At 39.5% G+C, this 20,465-nt stretch overlaps 1 protein-coding gene across 1 annotated transcript in view; it reads right to left on the bottom strand.

The window, feature by feature from the left end:
• Window positions 1–281: 281 nt before the first annotated feature.
• LOC136880934 (trypsin-1) overlaps window positions 282–20,465 on the bottom strand; it is a 50,834-nt gene continuing 30,650 nt past the window's right edge. Inside the window, exons 6-7 of the mRNA XM_067153465.2 lie at window positions 4,357–4,509; window positions 282–614 (exon numbers count right to left, since the gene is read on the bottom strand). Coding sequence (XP_067009566.2) covers window positions 468–614; window positions 4,357–4,509 — 300 coding nt within the window. The 3' untranslated portion in view covers window positions 282–467. The remainder of the gene's footprint in view (window positions 615–4,356; window positions 4,510–20,465) is intronic.

Consider the following 20,465-nt stretch of genomic DNA (forward strand, 5'->3'; position numbering starts at 1 on the left):
GCTCGGTGTCTTAAAATAAAGACAAATAATTTGTCTTGTAAAGATAGTGTGTTTGATAAAGGATTTCACAAGTTTACGTGGCACAATTAGAGCCTCTGTGGCTCAGGCAGCAGCGCGCCGGCCTCTCATCCATGGATACCGTGGTTCAAATCGCGGTCACTCCATGTGAGATTTGTGCTGGACAAAGCGGAGACGGGAGTACTTCGGGGCTTCATTCATTCCATCCCTGACCCGATCACTGACTGGGGAACAGGTTGTAGGTTTTCATTTTCACTTGGTACAATTCTCACATATTAAGATTTTTATTATACGGCAGATAATGTTAGAATTTTCTGAACAATATTGGAAATAAAACCATTGACACCATCGTCAGTGATATATCTAAGCGCCTTATACAATCTTTATTTTGGGACATGATTTTTATGTTGATAGCGAAAACGTTTCACTGATGGGTAAAATCCTCGGTTTCAAATGCCAGTCTGATTGGTGATCCAGTCTCGGTGTTGGGCCACGCTGGTGTACACTGTAGGATAATTCTTAACAGCACAGCCGTAAGCCCAGGATACCAAACCGACCACCTCGCCGGACACGAACAGTGGGCCACCAGAATCCATCTGCAACATTCAACATTACAGTTAGAACAACCATCAACTAAAGTATGGAATTTTATATATCGATCTTATTATAACCCTTCAAGCATAATCATGGAATGACAATTTTGAATGACATACTGCAGTAGTGATGTTCATGGTGATCGTGTCCAGTTCCATGGCTAAATATGGGGCCCATCCAGAAATTAAGTTTCTCTATTAAAAAGAAACGACAACATAGTTACATGAAAGAAATTATTGGCACCCGAAACAGTAATGTTAGAGCTTTGTTCGACATAATCACCACCAGAATTGAGACACTTGTCTTTTCGTGGGATCAAATTTTGGCCGCCGTCTGGGAATGAAACCAGCGTGTGACATTCGTCTTCAGCTTTTCGTCCATGTGAAAATGCTGGCAGGATGATAGGAATGTCTTGAGGTTCAAGAAGAAAATTAAAATCATTGGGAGCAAGATCAAGACTGTACGGTGGATGATCAAACAGCTCCCAGCCTAACTCCTGCAGAACAGTTGCTGAGCGCTGAGCCGTATGTGGGCGAGCATTGCCGTGGATCAGCACAACACCTGCACTGAGCAGGTTATTATTATTATTATTATTATTATTATTATTATTATTATTATTATTATTATTACATGCTTTATTCTCTGGGGCCATCGAGGACCATGTTAAGTCTTGTTACATTTGGCAGTGGACTTTGCTTTCTTTTGAGCCCAGAATTCCCTCATTCTTTCTGAGTGGGCCAGCTTGCGTTTCTCTGTCCAAGGGACACCGTGTCTTCTTTTCGATTGTACGTCTCAGTTTTGCCCGTTCGTCACTATCTTCTTTCGTTTCTGTCAAAGGAGTCTTCCGATTTGATCCGTAGCACTTGAAGGTCTTCTTCGGTGTTTCTAAATTAAGGCATCGTGGTTTTAGGTTTTAAATCAAATAGGTGAGACATATGTTTGGTCAACCTGTTTCCGTAAAATTGGACCTCTCTTTTGAGGACCGTATCTGTAATTTTCTCTATTTTGTTATAGACTTCCTTATTAGATCCTCTTTGGTGGATGCCATTCTTGTAGTTAGATCTTATGATTCCCCTAAGTATTCTGCGCTTCTTTTTCTCCATTTCTTCGAACATCCTTTACTGGCATTTAGGGATAGGGTTTCGGTTCCATGCACAACTACTGGCTTCAGAGTCGTTTCATAGTGACGTGTGTTTGGAAAGGCATTTTTTTTGTGTTGTAGATCGTGCGTGATGTTTGGTAGGCTATTTCATGTTTGCGTAATCGTTCCCAAAGTGCTTCTTTGTCCAGTCCAGTTGTGGCTAAAACAACCGGATGTAGCCCATGTAAAACCAAGCCTTCGAAGAGAGTCGTCGCATCTGCTGTGTATGGAAATGGGCGTGTTACTGTGGTAGAGGAGAGTCTTGTATGGTGTCGAATTACAGAAATATTGGAGACGGCACAACATCCACTCCCGGATCGAAGGAAATTTGCCATTTATAGTTAAAATCTCACGAACCATTCGAGAATCGATCCCGAGTTCTCAGGGCTTGAATGCCAAGATATTGGACACTCGGCTATGAGCCAGACACTGCGCCTAGAATAACAACAATCGTGAGCTTGTTTTTCTCTCTAATGAAATCTAGTATAAAACAGACAAAGGCACCTCCGTACATGAAGGCCCTTGGAGGAGTGGAAGGTAAAGGCTTCCACCATCGTTAACCGCGGCACGTGATGGGGTAGAGTGGTTAGCTCTACGCCGGCCGCCTTTGCCCCCAGAAAATAATCTGGTACTCATTTTTGGTGTAGGCTGGGTGAACCTCAGGGTCATATGCACCTCCGCAAGTGGAAATCTCGTTTCTTAAATTTTACGACTTCCTGACTGGGATTCGAACCCACGTCCTTGCGGGCGAACCGAGCACGCCTTTACCACCTCAGCCAGGCAGCGCCCAATGAAAGCTAGTATATGTATTCTTATTAACTTATATAGAAATAATTAATGATGTCCAAACCACTTTATGTGTTTCTCTTTATATTTGCTTTACGTCGCATCGACACAGATAGATCTTATAGCGGTGTTGGAATAGGAAAGGGCTGGGAGTGGGAAGGAAGCGTCCGTGGCCTTAATTAAGATACAGCTGGCTGGTGTGAAAATGGGAAACCACGGAAGACCATCTTTAGCGTTGTCGACAGTGGAGTTCGAACCTACTATCTCCCGAATGCAAGCTGATAGCTACGTGGTCCAAACAACGTGGCTATTTACTCAGGTACTTTGTGTGTAATCTTAATCGGAAATATTTCAGTTATTTAATAAAATGTTATAAGATACACTATTGTGTGCGTTGCTAGCTTCAGAGAAATTATCTCGACCCATACCTTAATTAATCAGAGAAAGAGATAGCTTCCCGTAATGTTGACATAATATGATTGATATCTGGTTCTTCGTGACATATTCGATTTTTATGTAGGCTCTCTCAAGACATTTCTCGATAGCTACAGTTTAATTATGAATTACAATTAAGGCATAGTCTCGATTTTTCTATGTATTTTAAGTCACATCGACACAGAAAGGCCTTATGGCCAGGATGGGATAGGAAATGGCTAGGAGTGGAAAGGAAGAGGAAGTTTCGAAGGAAACCAAGACCCAAATCTACGTTTTTCCCACTTACTCTCACATATAGTGCTGAAATATGGAACGTGTTTGAGAAGTATAACAAGTAAAGTCACCCCCTCAGAGTTAAAATACCTTTGAATGATCCGGAATATAAAGGTTGTTTGATTGGAACATGGACTGTTGTCTAGAAATGTACGCTATACGTATTGGACAACGGATGGTATATAAAAACGACAGTATACCGATGATAGTTCGAGAGAGTCTACAGATAATCACTCCCACCGTGCAGGTACCTGTCTCAACGCTGAGAAGTTTCTCTGCTCAGTATCCTCCACGATGAGGGACGCTAGTTGCTGGTTGAACCACTCTTCCACAGTATCAGGAGCCACTCGATCTGCGGTTAAACGTTAACTCTTCAGGTCTTTCTTCCAAAGACCCAAGACATAATCGTCATAAGGAGAGAGCTCTTCACTCTAAGGCGGGTGATTCGTAAGGGTCCAGCGTAAAGCGCCCCGAATATCCACTGTTGCGTTGGGAGTGTGTTGGCATGCATTACCGTGAAGCAAAAGTACACTTAGTGGAAGATTTTCCGGCCAAAACACCTTTGCGCAAGAATTACACCATACCATTTGTAATCATTTGGTGACCATCCAACGCCAATCATGCTTAAACTTCTTCTTCTTCTACTTAGGAGATACCTGTCTTAGGCTGAACACGTTCTGAGCCGTTAATACAAACCAATCAATGCAGTGCTGCCATTTCATGGCTGTCTTGTCAGTTACTAGGAATGTTGCTAGCTCTATGCTCAACTGAAAGAGAAACTAACACGAGACGGAGAGTAAAACGAAGCAATCAAAGAAAACTTACGGTGGAATCGGTAGTGCACAAAATCCAGAACGATCCCTAAGATGATATGGGAATTTCTCAAGGATGAAAGAAAGAAAGGAAGCCGAAGAAGGTGTTCGAGGTCAAGCCTAAAGGTACTGTAAGAAGAGATCGTCCGAAGGAAGGAATAAATCTGGTACGTTGGCAATCAGTAAGTGAAAGATTCAACAGTAAACAAGGTAACTCGTCTGGGATAGGAATAAGTACAGAAAGTGGATGACAGATCCGGTTCGAGAGGCAGAAGGGATGGGTGAAGAAGTACTCACATTGCAGGAACCCTTGCCTCCCTCAGGTACTCCAGCACATATCTGCGAACTGTAAATGGTGACGAGGAAACTGGAATAGTCGTCTTCGCATGCTTTTCTGTTTACGATGGAGAGCGAGGCTTTCAGAAGCTTCGGTGAAGCACCTCCTCCAATCTGAAATATAAAATTGTTTTCCATAATTTCAAGTGAAGTGTATTGTACCAGAATAAATATGATGTAAGAGCTAACTCGGGGTAAGAGATAGGTTAGAATCTCAGGGCGTAGGCTGTACAGTAATAAGAACCAGCTACAGAGTGATGCTATTCTTCAGACCATCAGAATAAGACAGTTTTTAAAGTTTTTATCAAGCGACGCCAAGAGCGTGGCAAATTAGAGTGTGACATTAACATCATCTAATTTATCTTTGTTTGGACATCTACTTCTTACTGGATACGGGATTCTCCAACAGTTCGCCATTAGGCTGATCTTGAAGTTCCAAGCGCTCCAATTACCATCACTGGAAACGTCACAGTAGTGATCAAGGTTGAAGTTGCCGACGGAAGATTTGTTCTTGTAGGTCCAAAATATTCGTGTAATCCTCTAAAACTTCAATAATAATTATTTACGCAATGTTAAAGATTTAGTTTGCACGTCTCTTTTGATTGATTGTACCGAGCTCGATAGCTGAAGTCGTTTAAGTGCTGCCAGTATCCAGTAATCGGGAGATAGTGGGTTCGAGCCCCACTGTCGGTAGCCCTGAAGATGGTTTTCCGTGGTTTCCAATTTTCACACCAGGCAAATTCCGGGGCTGTACCTTAATTAAGGCCACGGCTGCTTCCTTCCACTTCCTAGACCTTTCCTATCCCATGGTCGCCATAAGACATATCTGTGTCGGTGCGACGTAAAACAAATAGCAAAAAAAAAAAAAATCTTTTGATTGAGTCCAAAAGTAAAATAGCAGGTTAAAGTTTCGTAGAAGTAATGTCACAGATTATTTACTGGCAAAAGTTGATACCGTGCTACCCACGATTTATAATATCTTAAGAAAGCAGAAATTATGCAAATATTACTTGGAATTCCTATCAGCCCGCCCCCTGAAGTACATTTACATTTATAACCCAGTAAAGAGCAAAGCTCGCCATTCTCCAATTCTGAAGTAGCTACTTGCATTCTTATTGGTCAACGTAAAATGGGGTGTGACGTCATTCCCATCAGTGCTAATAATTACGTAGATTCCGTTACCCTTAGAGCATTAATGCATAAAGTGCGCATAGCGCTACGTCGTCTATGTTGCAGCGTGAAGCCAACATCACGAATAGTTGATCTGGGGGGTTAGTTCGAAGTAGATTCTGAGAGGATATAAGGAGAATTCTCAATCAGTGACATTCGAAAAGGCCACGAAATAGGAACATGGGAGGTTCCCTGCTTGTTTGCTGTGGTTAAGCGTAAATTGCAGTAAAACCCTGGACACAAATGGGTGATTATGACGGAAATCCTTCAAACCGAAAGGGACCTACGATAGCTTAAAACCTCTTTATGATCGTATTTTTGAAAGTATTAAATCCCCACGAGTAACACTAGAATTGTTTAATGTTACTTATTTATTATAATGTAAGGGACATATCATCTTTACCAATTACCGCATCATATTGCAATTAATAGCTGCAGTTTGAATGTTGTACATAAGGGAGTGTAGCCTAATTTTAAATATTAATGTAACTGAATTCTACAACAAACACTCCATAACTTTCACAAACAGCTGTAACATATTTTATTTACCGAGGTTGGTGTACTTTTCACTGAACCAGGCCTACACAAAAGCATTGCCCAAGCACAAGACACAAAGAGTGATACATAGCCTACAGGACAGTTATGGAAAGAAAAGAAAACGAGTATCATACTTCAGTGAACCATACAAAACCAACAGATGGCAACAAAAATGAAATCTCAAGGGAAAAAGTTAAACAGGTGACAAGAAATTTTCACTTATCATGAGTCGGAAAAATTCACAATTACGGTAGTGTCAATTGTAGATCAATTGACACTAGTTGTAGTACCTACCTGTAATAAATCATGGGTCTTTTATAATATTCTGCTTCAACAAAAAAATCATAATAATGAAGGGATCCATAAAAAGCAACACAGATAAAATTTCACTCCACTGCCACCTACTAAATTAGTCTTAGTTGCACCTTTGAAGTAGGCCTACAAATAGGAGATAACATCTGAAGAAAAGAAAACATCCTGCTGGTGAAAGGTGGAGTGGAAAATTGTTGCTACCGAATTTCGCTTCAGTCTAATACCCACACCAAATGCTTCATTATAAAAAAATCCCGTTGAAAAATGCTGGAATTTTTTTCAGGCAAGAAATTCTCCCTTGTTAATGCTACTAGGTACCCACTGCGTTTTCCTTGCCTCATCATCAAGAAAACTGAAATCAATTGAAGCACAACATTAAAAAATGCAGTACCCGGGAAATTGGAACTGTAACCAATAAAATGAATTACACGTAATTGTACGTATTGTACAGGCACCTGACAACGACTTTATGAAACATAGAACCACTTACATCATCATAGTTTGTGATTCTCTAAGAAATCACAGATTAATGTAGGTAAATATTAACTCACCCGTGAAAAGAAAGAGAAATGTCAGATCCTTTCTTGAAAGTCTCCTTGCATCCAAACGCTACACAATAGTTTACCATCGCTTTATTAGCAGTAGCTAAAAGTCGCTTTTAAATACACTGATCACTATTCCTTCCTATAGTATAATGTTCAAAACTCTCGCGCTACCCACCAGTCAGCTGATTGAGATCATTGCTTCAAGAATGTGACGTCATTAGCCAGCTATTCGTTACATGATCGAAGCCGTTACCAACCCCAGTAGAATAAAAGCACAAATTAATGGATACGCTGCTATCGCCCTAAGTCACTCTCTGTCATGTGTAACGGTTCAAATCCCGTTACAAGGTAATATCTGTATTTTATTATCATTATTGCATCTGTGATATTATTATTATTATTATTATTATTATTATTATTATTATTATTATTATTATTATTATTATTATTATTATTATTATTATTATGTCCGTATTATTATTATTGTATCTGAGAGATTACTATTATTTTGTTATAATTATTATTCAATTCCATTATGCAATGCTTGTCGCTTGCGTATTTGTAATTGAGAGTATGCATATATACGTATATGTAGATTAACATTAAATACCTGTACAGTGAGAGATTCGATGTATCTGATGTGGATGTGACGTTGTTATATTGTGCTATACTGCTGACATTTCTGCCAAGTCATCGCCACGTCATGGCTACGTCATCGTGAGCTTTTAGCAATGCGCTCAGAGACTCAGCCGCTCTAGGGGATTTCACCAGTACGTGCAACAGTTTGAGGCGTTGTGGGAGTATGTCATTGTTATTTCTGGAGATTACGTAGCTGTGTCAACTAACGTCTATAAAAGGTGGCTACATCTTGTAGCGTCAGTCATTAGTTAAACGGAAGCTGAACAGTGAAGAAGTCTACGAGATGAAGAGGCCTCAGTCGGTCAGTCAACGAGTGTGAACGAGAGATGGAGAAGACTCAGTGAGCCATTGATCATTGGTCATTGAGAGAGTGAGGCCAAAGTTGGTTGGTCACTTAGTTGAAAACACGGACGCAAGGGCTTACCATGGAGTCAGAGAGAGATACCACCTGCCATGAGGTAATACCATATTGACTTACAAAGAAGTCAGATGATATGGAGAAGAAGCAGTCACATGGATGTATCACCAAGTTAGGCGTGACACATCTACAGTAAACACCAGATCAAAGGATGACGTCGTAATTACACTCAAGGTGTTGAAGGTACAGTCAAGTGAATCAGTGAGGGGAATATTTCGTATAAATTGTTAAATGTCCGGTCAAGAAGAATTCAAATTCATGCCTAGTTTCTTTCAGTTGCAATGTCATAATTTCATATTCTCATCTGTTTTATCGTAACAAGACTCACTATTTTTTATATATTATTTAAAGAATATATTTTGTTCTATCAAACGAATTCATAGTTTTATTTCAATGACAGTAAAATATCTTAACCTCAAAATTAATGGGGAAACCGCGAACACCAATCTCCTTTTCCCAGAACTTACATGGTATGTTGTCAAAAGTAAGCTTATTACCCCACACCCTAGATATAGTCAAGATTCTCATTCTATTATTGCTGCACTGAGTGTTAGCTGGCGCCCTTCAAATAACGTATGTGTAAGTAAGCAGGTAAGAAGTAAGATTGAGTCCAGGGTTCGACGATTGTGTATTTTATTTAATGAATGTTAATTTTCATATTTTTCAAGTTAAATGCAGATATATATGTTTCAAAAGTTAGCAAGAGAGTTAGGAAAGTCTCACATGAGAACAGTGACGTACACTTCCTTCGAGAGGCATTTATCTATGGCCGCAGCGCATACTCTCCGTACCGCAAAAGGGCAAGAAAAAGTTGTAATTCACATTTCATACATACATATCTTTATTACCCACCCTAGAATACACCATCGGCTTTACAGGTAATAAAGACAGACAGAGCGAAACCCAGAAACAAAAAGAACAAACAAACAAACACTAGGCACTACATCTCTCCTAAAACTACTTAGCAAAATTATTTACCTCTAAATCTACTCAGTGTCCTCCCACACGCACGCGGATAGCCGGCAAACGTGCAGGAAGCACCGCACTACAAATTACCCTATTTCCCTATTCCCCTATTCCTACCAACCACCTAGAAAAAAATATATATATAGTAGACCGGTCTCTGCGTCAGCCCTGGTATGGAATACATGCCCACCAACCCGTTGATCGCAGGGACCAGCCTCGCCACGTGAGAACTGATCTTATTTCTCACCTACACCTGCTGACAATGTATTCCTTACCTATCATGTGTGCCAAGCCAGCTTGGCGGAAACCGGACCCATCACATGGCTTGTCACACACTTCCGCTATATACGTCACACCTTCTCTGTTCATTGTCAGCTCACTACCTTCCCTCTTCTTTTTCTTTTCTTGCCGTGCAGACATGCTAAAGCCTAGCTTCTTTGGGTTGGGTCAAGCCCCAACCCGTCCCTCTTCCCTTGATACGCCACCTTCTCCTCTCTCGCACTATTCCCGCCCACTACATCTCACCTTCTTGAACTTCAGACTTAAACATCAACAATTTTTTTTTTTCACTTACACACAAACAGACAGTTTCCATTCCAAGTCCATCAGTTCACTCAGTCTTCACAATCTACAACACCACACTTGCCTCAAACCGTTGGACTTAATTTTTATACTTCCAACATTTTCTCCTTAACTACAGTCCCCCTTAATCTATCTAAATTACTATTACACATTAAACTTAATACATAAACATCAAGAATCCCTCAATTTTACACCCTTCATCAAGGCATCTACACCATTTAATTTTTATTTATTTTTTTACCTACTTTCATAATTTCCATACTGCCAACATTTTCTCCTTAACTACATTCCCACTTAATCTATCTCAATTCTATCACATATACCTTCTTTATACTTCTTCCTCACAAACAATCCCCTTTTTTTTTTTTTTTTACTCCTCATTTACACACCAACAGACAGTACTCCATTCCAAGTCCATTAGTTCACTCAGTCAACTCGCTTTTTTTTTTTTTTTTTTTTTTTTTTTTTTTTTTTTTTTTTTTTTTTTACTAAGCTTTACACTACCCTCAAACCTACTCAACCTCCCCTTTTCTCAACGCTTACCTAATTTTCTCAGGCTTTCCCTTTGCCCCGGGCGGATCACCTTTCCACAGGGCAAGGTGCTCTCCCCCTTTCCCCTAACACTAAAGCCCCCTCTTCTGATATCATGATTACCATGATACCCTTCCCGCATTTGCTCAGGGCGGATATCCATTCCTCTGAGCAGAATGCCTTCCCCCTTTCTCCCTCAGCACAAACCACATTATCTGCACAACCCCTGTTACTCCCTCAATTTCTTTATAAATATAGCTCTGGCCACATTTAAGAATTTCGTTATATTCGTTCCTTTCTCCCACTCTCTACATAACCAAGATGTTATCTTATAGCTTTCCCCTACCATATGCAGCTCCTTCTTACTTAGTAGTTTGATCTTTATCTCCGCCAAAGGTCGGCATTGATTAAAAATATGCAGGTCCTCCCACTTCTCTCCACATAACACACATCTATCCCTATTCTCACTACCTACCCAACCCCTATTCCTCGGAACACCCAATAACCACCAATACAAACCTCTCTTATCCCTTCTACCCTCAAACTCCGTTTTCGGGTTTATTACTTCCACCAATTTATTTAAAACTGATAAAGAGACTCTCTCTCTACATTCCCCTATTAAGCTCTGTCTTTCCATATCTAGTAGTCTTCCCTTTATCCTTTCCCATACCCATTTATTCCTACCATCCCCCCAGACCTCTCCATATACCCCCAATCCAATCTTTTGTAACCATTTTTTGCACTTATTCACCCAGTAACCTTCATTCGTCATACTTTTCTGAAAATTAAACGTTTCTTGTACTAACGCCCCACCCTTCCCTTCCTCCAATCTAATCCAGTACTTGAACACCCTCTTAGCTATTTCAACCTCTATCGATTCTTTACAGACTAATCTGGCCCCGGCATTGGCTGTACAATTCGGTAGGTCCATCATGATCTTGCTAAATTTCGCCACCACCTGGTTTAGTTCACTCCTATCTTCCTCCATTCCCCATACTTCAACCCCAAATAGCATTTTGCCCATTACCAGTGATTTAAACACCGTTTTCTGAATTTTGTATTTAACGTCTGGAAATTTCTTTTCTAATGCCCCTACTACCGCAAGCGCTCCTCTTCCTTTAAGTTTTGCCTTCTTACACTGATTTTTCCAAGAAGCATTCTTACTAATTATTACACCTAGGTACTCAATTTTTCCCCCTGGTTTAATTTCTTCCTGCTCCAGCCTCCAGACTTCCTTATTCTTTCTCCCACCCCTTTTCCTACACACCAATATCTGAGTCTTTCTTACATTTACTCTGAGAGACCATTTCCTAGTATATTCAACTACCTTGTCCAACCCTTTTTGCAAACCATTTGCCGTCAAAGCCAAAATCAATAGGTCATCCGCGAATAGCAACCCCGGAACCTCCATTTTCCCTACCCAAGGGCAATGCCATGCATCTCCACCATGACCCTCTAAAATATTATTTATAAATAATATAAATAATATCGGGGATAGCTTACATCCCTGTCTCACCCCGCTTTTCGATTCAAAACACTTACTCATCCTTCCATCCTGCAATTTAATCATCACAAACACTTCCTCATAAATAGTTTCAATTGCCACCCTCATTTTTTTCGACATTCCAACCTCCCCTAATCTCAAAAATAGCGCCTCCCTACTGACCGTATCAAAGGCTTTTTCTAAGTCAATCGCTGCTATAAATAATTTACGCCCTGCTATCCTCACATACTTTGTAATCAAAGTGTCCAGAATCCAAACATTATCAACTGTATTACATCCTTTCCTAAATCCATTTTGGAACTGAGATATCCTACCGTACTGTTCCGCCCAATTTGTTATCCTATTCGCCAAAACCCCTGTGTACACCTTTGACAGCGAGTCTAGGAGTGTAATTCCTCTATAGTTGTTTGGATCACTACTAGCTCCTTTATTTTTATAAATAGGGCATAATACCCCCATCCTCCATTCTCTAGGAAATTTCCCCGTTTCCAGCAACCTATTAAAGAATTTCACAATCCCTCTCAACATCGGTTCATTTGCCCCTACCTCTTTCCATACACTATTGGAAATACCATTCACACCTCCTGCAGCCTTGGGTCTAGCATTTTTTAATACTGTAATTACCTCCTGCCTTGTTATCTCCCCATCCAATATTGTAATGCCTACTTCCAGTTCCCTTCCAATTTGTGACTTGTCTATTTCTCTACCCAATTTCCTCTCCCCTTCTAAAAGCCTTTTAAAATGCCTAACCCATTCGTTTTCTCCTATTTTATCTCCCTTCCCCTCCGGTTTCGTTCTTCTGATCTTGTTTATTGACTCCCAAATCCTCTCAAATTTCTTCTCTCTGCAATATATATTTATTTTTTCAGCTTCCGCCTCCTTCCATCCTCTCTTCTTCTCATTCAATACCTCTTTATATTCCCTTCTCAATTTACAATATTCCTTCCTTTTTTCTTGCGTACCCTCCTTCCTAAACTCCGCTAGGGCTCTCATTACAACCTCACGTTTTCTCCTACAGTCTTCATCAAACCATCCATTCATTTTATTCTTTTTTCCCTCTACACTTCTCCTCACTTTCTTCCCCACCCTCCATACAGGGAGTTCAATTAATTTTAACACGTTATCCATATCATTCCCTTCTACCGCCCTTTCAATTCCTACCCTTAATATATCTCCCTCCTCTTTCAAATGCCGTCTTAATTTCTCTTTGGTATTATCATCCCATACATACTTCCATCCTCCATTCCTATACCTCTCCTTACTTTCCTCCATCTTTCCCTTCTCATCAGCAACCAAAGTTCTCAATTTTATTTTGATAGGCATATGTTCTGTCAACCCATATTCTAACACCTCAAAACTTATTATTCTCCTTAACGCTATCTCTGAGCTTATTCCTATGTCCACCACACTCCCTCCATTTGTTGTAATATACGTCAAATCACCCACACTATCCCCCTTCATCCACCCATTTAAAATAAATAAATGTTCTAGAGCACATAACTCTAATAACCTTTCTCCATAACTATTTACAACATTATCCTTGCTCTCCCTTTGCAGTATCCCGTCTACTTTTACTTCTTTACCGTATACCGGTACTCTATTGCTCACTCTCGCATTCCAGTCCCCCAATAAAATCATCCCATCTTCTACATACATTCCTTTAATTGTGTTTATTTCTTCAATCAGTTCGTCAAAAAAATGTTTATTTGCATACACTGAATCGCTCGGATGGTTATAAAGCAGTGCCAGACAAATTGCTTCCGCTGCCCCCTTCCCCATTTTTACTCTCAACCACACTACCCCTTCTACCCTAGTCTGTAACGTCTCCACCCATTCATCTATCTCATTCCTTATTAAAACTACTATGCCCCCTGGGTTTCGGCCCCTCTTCCCTATTTTTTCCCTTAACACGTTAACTACTCTATAACCGTCCCATGTAATTTCAACCCCCTTCCCTAACCACGTCTCTACTAGAGCAATAATCTCAAAATCTTTCACTAAATCCACAATTTCCTTATTCCCTAACTTCCCCATCAACCCCTCAATATTCAGCATCCCTATCACCATATCTAGTTATTTATTTCCTCCCCCTCCCTCCCTATACTTCTGCATTTCACCACTTCCCCCCTTACTTCTCGTGATTCTTCCTTTTGGCTCCACCCCAACCCTCTCTTTCTTCTCACCCCCATCCTTCCCCTTTTCCGTGCCAGAGCCTTTTTTCCCACCCCATAGATCTTTTAAACTTAAGGATCTCGCCTTATTTAACGCCTGCTTTCTCTCCAGGTTTATTTCTGCATTATTCCTATTTGGGGAGGTTAAGTCACTACCCTGACTCCTCTCCCTTCCCGTCACCTCTTCACTACCTGTGTCCACTTCACTTCGGTCTAGTGTCCTACTTGTTGATTCACTCCTTCCTGGGCTGTTCTGACTCACCAAGGACTCTGCTGTCTTCGCTACCTGCCCGCTGACACCGCAGTCCCCTCTTCTCTCTTCCTTCTCCGTACTGATGTCGCCCTGCTCTCGATTTCTGCAACTCATTTCCTCCTCACATTTTTCCATCCTCAGCAGTTCCTCCTGTGTCCACGATCGCGACCAATTTCTGCCTGTGTAATTCACATTTCCAACACTAGCCCACATAGAATGCGCTGCTATCACCCTAAGTCAATCTCTGTCATGAGATGATGATGAAGATGACGCTAGTTATTTTATTTCAAGAACATTGGTCCCACACTCCATTCGAGAGTCTTTTATCTATGGCGGGCCGCGGCGCATACTGTCCACACGGCAAGAAACAACATTTAATTCACCTTTCGAATTAGTGGTTATCTTAGCTCCTAAGCAGATGTTTGGCAGCCTTGTGGACCACCCGACCACGTTCTCCGTGAGAAGGCTACGGGAATTAAACAAACGACAGTCATACCGCGCTTAGCACGGTGACACATTTTCATTATTTACTAAGTGTTACTTCATCCGTCTCACTTGACTGAGTCCGAAAGTTATTGCATTATCAGTGAATTATATTGAAAATGCTGTGTCGCTTTCTAGGTACCTCGCAGTTTAAGTCAATCACAAATCCGTAGAGTTTGTTGCAGTATTTTTAAACACAGGTTCCTTCGTTTAGTATATTGCTCTTTTACTAAGCCGCCTGGTTCACAGTCGATCCGCACTGTACAACTCCGCCTTGAAAATTGGATAACTAAGCTGGCCTTTTAGAGTGTAGTTATGCTACATGTGACATAATCGACCACGCGGTTCATAATCGTGTTGGTTATTATTATACGCTGTTTTCAAGTACATGGAGCTTAGAATTGGGTTTCTATATTATAACCAGTTGATGTTCCTTTGCTTTCATATACCTGTTGTTAAAATCAAATTTGTCTTATATGTTTTAGCTGTATGAATTGATGAATAAGTTTTTAGTGGGTGACGTATTTGTTGATATCAGCCGGAACCGAGTTTAACACGTCATTTTTTCCACGCATATTGCTATAGTCCAAATAGAGATTACAACATTGTTAGGCGTGCTCCCGACAATCTGGCACCAAGATTTAAGCCTGTAATAATGGGTGATGTATTTCCATGTCGAAAGTTAAGAGGATTAAATCGAGCACTCAGAACAACAGTGCTGATTGCTACAAGGAAGTGAGGGAGCGTTTATTTCTGAACAAGGGTGCAACCCATGCGTCACTAATACGGAGAAAATGTCGCAATAAAATATCCCCCGCCTCCAGACATATTGTTGTCAAGTTGTCAAGGGGAGATATTTAAACTAAGCGCTGCAGTTTCAGCCAATGATAAAATTTCTAAAGGGCTCACAGATGCACCAACATGACAGAATGCAATATGAACTCCAGTTATCTTCGCAGATAATAATAATTAAAATATTCCAACCACCGAATTCAACAGATGGGATTTTTTTGATATCATCCCCGTGTTAATAAATTGTAAGTTTGATGAATTAAAATAAATAATTCTAGGAATAGATCCACGCTGTACCGCTAATGGTCAGAAAGATCACCCTAGGAGGGACGCCGACTAAGCGCGCGAAAAATGGAAGACAGAAATCGAGTAATATCTTTGTGATCTCCGAACGATATGAGATCAGAATACGACACGTGAAAGTTTACTGCCAGTTTATTAAGTGGAATAAATTAAGAGAGCCATATCGACGAGCAAATGCCGATTTAGGATAACCAACCCCCTCCCTCTTGAGTGACCGCGGATGACCCACTCGGGAAACCATATCGTCCATAAATACTAGGAAGTGGAACCTCACAAGATCAGTTGTTTGAAATAGTTTGATAATGTGATACGTTGACACTGCAAGTCAGTACCTCGAGACGTATTCTAAGTCAGTTAGAGCTGAAAGTACGTGAGTCGTTATGAAAGTGAAGACGAACAGGGAGATTATTCATAGTATCGAGTGTTAATAATCAGTATAACTGTATGTTGAAGTTAATACATTTATAAAGGTTTCATGTGATTGAAAATAAATGATCAACCGAAAGCCGATAGTATTTTATAAAGGCAGTGTACGAAGCCTGTAATTAATAAGTATTCAAGATAGACTGTGAAACAATTATCCGTATCAGGGAACTGTAGGAGCGTGGCGAGGACTAGGCGGCCTAGGAATATGTCAGGAAGTGCCGGTTGACTACCGCGATACGCGCCGGGTCGAATAAAATGACACATCGTCGTAAAGTGTCACGGCATGTGGTTCGGGCGCAAGTCAAGAAAAGAATTGTGAAAGTGTAATGGGTCTTTAGGCACCTATAAGTGTTTTGTTGTATAAATCATTGTAAATTCATAATTAAAGTGTTAATAATGGGTAATCGCCCAGGAGTGTTTTTATGTTAATATTATAAAGTGCGACAAGATGCACGATGAACCAATATAGGGCCATGAGGCTTTTCAACCGCCACGAGACAATGGAATTCTACACAGGAATGAGTACACAAAATTGATATATCGCGATAAGACGGGAATAAGTGTAAATTAATCATTGTTACTTAACGCAACGCATGGATCGCTTCCCGAATCCATGATTTTATCTAAGATAGACGGATGAACTAATTTACATTAATGTAATTATTTGTTAGACTAATTAATTGATTATTTGTTTGTTGTATATAATGTAAATATGGGTTATATCTTTCAATTAATGCATGCTGTTTGTGAATACTTTGATTGAAGTTCATTTCAAGTGTCAGGTTTCTCTTTTATGCTAACTCAGTTTATTTTGATTTCTCAATCACTGCGGTGATTATTTGTACCTTAGTTAGGTGTATTTGTTACCAGACATCCAGATATATAAAAGAGCCAGGGTGTGTAATTATGTGTTTGCGTACGGAAGGTCACGAGAAATAATAATAATAATAATGCTTTGTGAGTTTTCAAGTTAAAGTGAAATAATAATAATAATGCTCTGTGAGTTCGTAAGTTTAAGTATAATAATAATAATAATAATAATAATAATAATAATAATAATAATAATAATAATGCTTTGTGAGCTCACTAGTTAATGTAATAATCAATGTCGACATAACATGTGGCGTAAAATAATTTAATTAGAGAAGTAAATTTGATTTTAACATAAATTATTGATTTAGCGTTTTTGGACTCTATAATAATCATAAATATTTGTGTAGAAGCGATAGAGGAACGTGTATAGGATGGTCAAGATATGTTGAAAGCAGAGTGGCTTGAGCCCATTTTTGATGTTGGAATTCGTGCGGGATAAAAATCTGGCATGAGTGAAAATTGAGCCGTACTGATTTTGATGAAGAAATAGATAAATATCGAGGCCTAAGACGATATAATATGCCGATTCCGGTGTTATGAGTGGCAGAATCCACGCACCGAGGATTAATTAGTGAATTAAATGTTTGAAGAGTTCCAGTGGAATAAAGGGACTTCAAATGAAAAGGAAGGAATAATTTAGCAATCGCAGGTATTGGGTGTAATTTTCTCAGATGCGAGTTGCCATGGGATTTGAGATTTGTCTTGGGAGGAAACGGTGTTCCCATAAAATTAACGGCAGTACGAAAATGAAGGTTGCGGTTCCGAATACCGTGGTGTCCCGACCGATGTAAGTCGGATCTTGGTGGTTCATAGTGGGATTTAACATATGTGACTAACTTCTAAAGACTGGAAATTAAAATATAAAACTTTCAATTTAATAATAATTCAAGTAAATCTTGTCTTAATTGATTGCTTAGTGCCTAACTAGATCGAAATTGTAAAAGGTTATGCATTAACCATAAATATAGTTAACGGCAGTGTAACATGTGAAATTAAGTCATCATAGTAATAATAATTTGAAGAGTAATAATAGGAAGAATTTATTAGAGTATTTATGAGAATAATAATAGTGATGAAATAAAATTAAATTATTAAATCAATGATGAATAAGTGATACGATAATGATAATCTCCACTGATGAAAATAAATAATAATAATAATAATAATAATAATAATAATAATAATAATAATAATAATAATCAAAAGTTGAAGAAGAAGAATTTGCAATATTATTTTTGAGAACAATAATAATGATGAAAGGAAATTAAAATATTTAATGGTTGATGATTCCGTGTTACGAATATGTTAATAATAATAATAATAATAATAATAATAATAATAAGAATAAGAATAATTTATTATAAAACAGATCATTAATTTAATTACGAGGAAACACGACCCTTCGTTTGAAACGTCGGCGAAGGTTAAAATATAATCATCCCGGATGATAAATGATAATAATCAAATATAGGATGATAATTGAAATAAGTGTTAATAATAACATAATTACTGGTAGTCACTATATGTGACAATAATCAGATAAATGATGATAATTATATAATAATCATAGGAAATATGATAGGGACAGTCGTCATGTGTCGGATTAGGTGGAACCATCGTTGGTTTTCCATACGGGAGATTGTTGGCAGTATGTGCGAAGTAACCCACGGACGGCACATGTCTTAATTGTGCGAGCATAATAAGTAACCTTTCCGTACGTTGTTGTCATATTGACAACTGTAAATATTGAGATAAGCTTTGAGTTGACGAGCTACCTCTGGCATATTTGTAAATCTGGTTATACAGGCTAGAGTTTGTCCGTACTATTAGTTTCCGTTTTAGATACGATAACATTTCCACAGTGGGAATCCGGCCTACTAGAATGTGTATACCCGGTAGCGACTCATATCCAACGGAACGTGGAGATAACGGTAAATTGTTTACTATTATGCCCACGTATCCGAAAGAACATTTCCAGCGGTGAAATGTCCACTCATACGGACGTGAATTCGATCCCCAGTGACCAATGGGGCGAATTCACCAAATATTATTCACACTACCAGCGTAGAGAGGTGAACCCAAATTTATGTATTCTCTTTCAGGTTGGAAATTCCTAAGTGTAATAATTGTCATCACTTGCAGTTTGCGAATTAAGTTGCTCCTTGTTGCAAATTCAATAGGAAAACAGTTTTCATATCCTTCTATTGTAGTTAGTCCAGTATGCCCCTACCTTAATTTGCATGCCCCGTTCATTCGTGTGTTATTTTGTGCGCCTATATTTTTTAATTTTTTAATTGATTAAATTTTTGACATCTATTACGAACTGATCACCCCTGAGATTAAGGTTAGTCTGGGACTCAGAAAGTGAGCGGATGCAATATTACAAGCAATTGATGTTCCTTTGCTTTTATAAACCTGTTGTTAAAATCAAATTTGTGTTATATGTTTTACCTGTATGAATTGATGAATAGGTTTTTAGTGGGTGACGTGCTTGTTGACATCAGCCGGAAGCGAGTTTAACACGTCATTTTTTCCACGCATATTGCTGTAGTCCAAATAAACTTTCAACCAAATAGGCCATGCTCAGTAAATACAGTATAGCCCACGTTAAAAGTTTATTTCGAGTGCAATGTAAATTGAATCGTGAATTGCTAAAAGGGCGTAAGTCCACATTTTGGCGGTTTTCACTTGTATACATGAATCTGTTTCTCTGGGTTGTACCCATCCTATAGTGTTAAAAGGCATAAAATACTGGCCAATCACGAGCTTATTCGGGGTAGTCAGTTATTTCATGGATTGTTGAAAGGTAGTGCCGGCCCCGTGGTGTAGGGGTAGCGTGCCTGGAGGCTCCTCGTTCGATTCCCAGCCAGGTCAGGGATTTTTCCCTCGACCTGAAGGCTGGTTCGAGGTCCACTCAGCCTACGTGGTTAGAATTGAGGAGCTATCTGACGGTGACATGGCGGCCCCGGTTTCGAAAGCCCAGAATAACGGCCGAGAGGATGCGTCGTGCTGACCACACGACCCCTCGTAATCTGCAGGCCTTCTGGCTGAGCAGCGGTCGCTGGGCAGGCCAAGGCCCTTTTCAAGGGCGTTGTATGCCGTCGGGGGGGGGGGGGTAGAAAGGTAGTAAGTCCTGAAGGTGTTGTTGTTTCTCCCTAAATCGGGAGTTTCAGCCAGGTGTAGGAGACGTTACGCTTCTACATAACTTGGTCTACCCTGAGGGTTCTGTTCCCATTAACACTAAAAAGTTGAAGGATATTGAGCAGCTCCTACAATACATTTCGCAGGATAAGGAAGAAGACGATTTTTATAAAGATATACTAAAATGGAACAATGAGGATGGTTTGTAGGATGATGGTGATGAAGACTGATTGTACTATCCAGGGTTTTAATGGTCAGTTTTAAAAGAATAAAGAGGGTAACACTAAAAATCATTCTACATTGATATTGAGGAGGATTGGCTAATATAAATGTTTCTTGATTTCTTTCTATCTCTTCTGGTGATATTTCAGTATTAGTATGTGATCATATAAACACTTGTTGGCTTAGATAAACTTCATACTTC

Source organism: Anabrus simplex, chromosome 9 (assembly GCF_040414725.1).
Source record: "Anabrus simplex isolate iqAnaSimp1 chromosome 9, ASM4041472v1, whole genome shotgun sequence".
Lineage (NCBI taxonomy): Eukaryota > Metazoa > Arthropoda > Insecta > Orthoptera > Tettigoniidae > Anabrus > Anabrus simplex.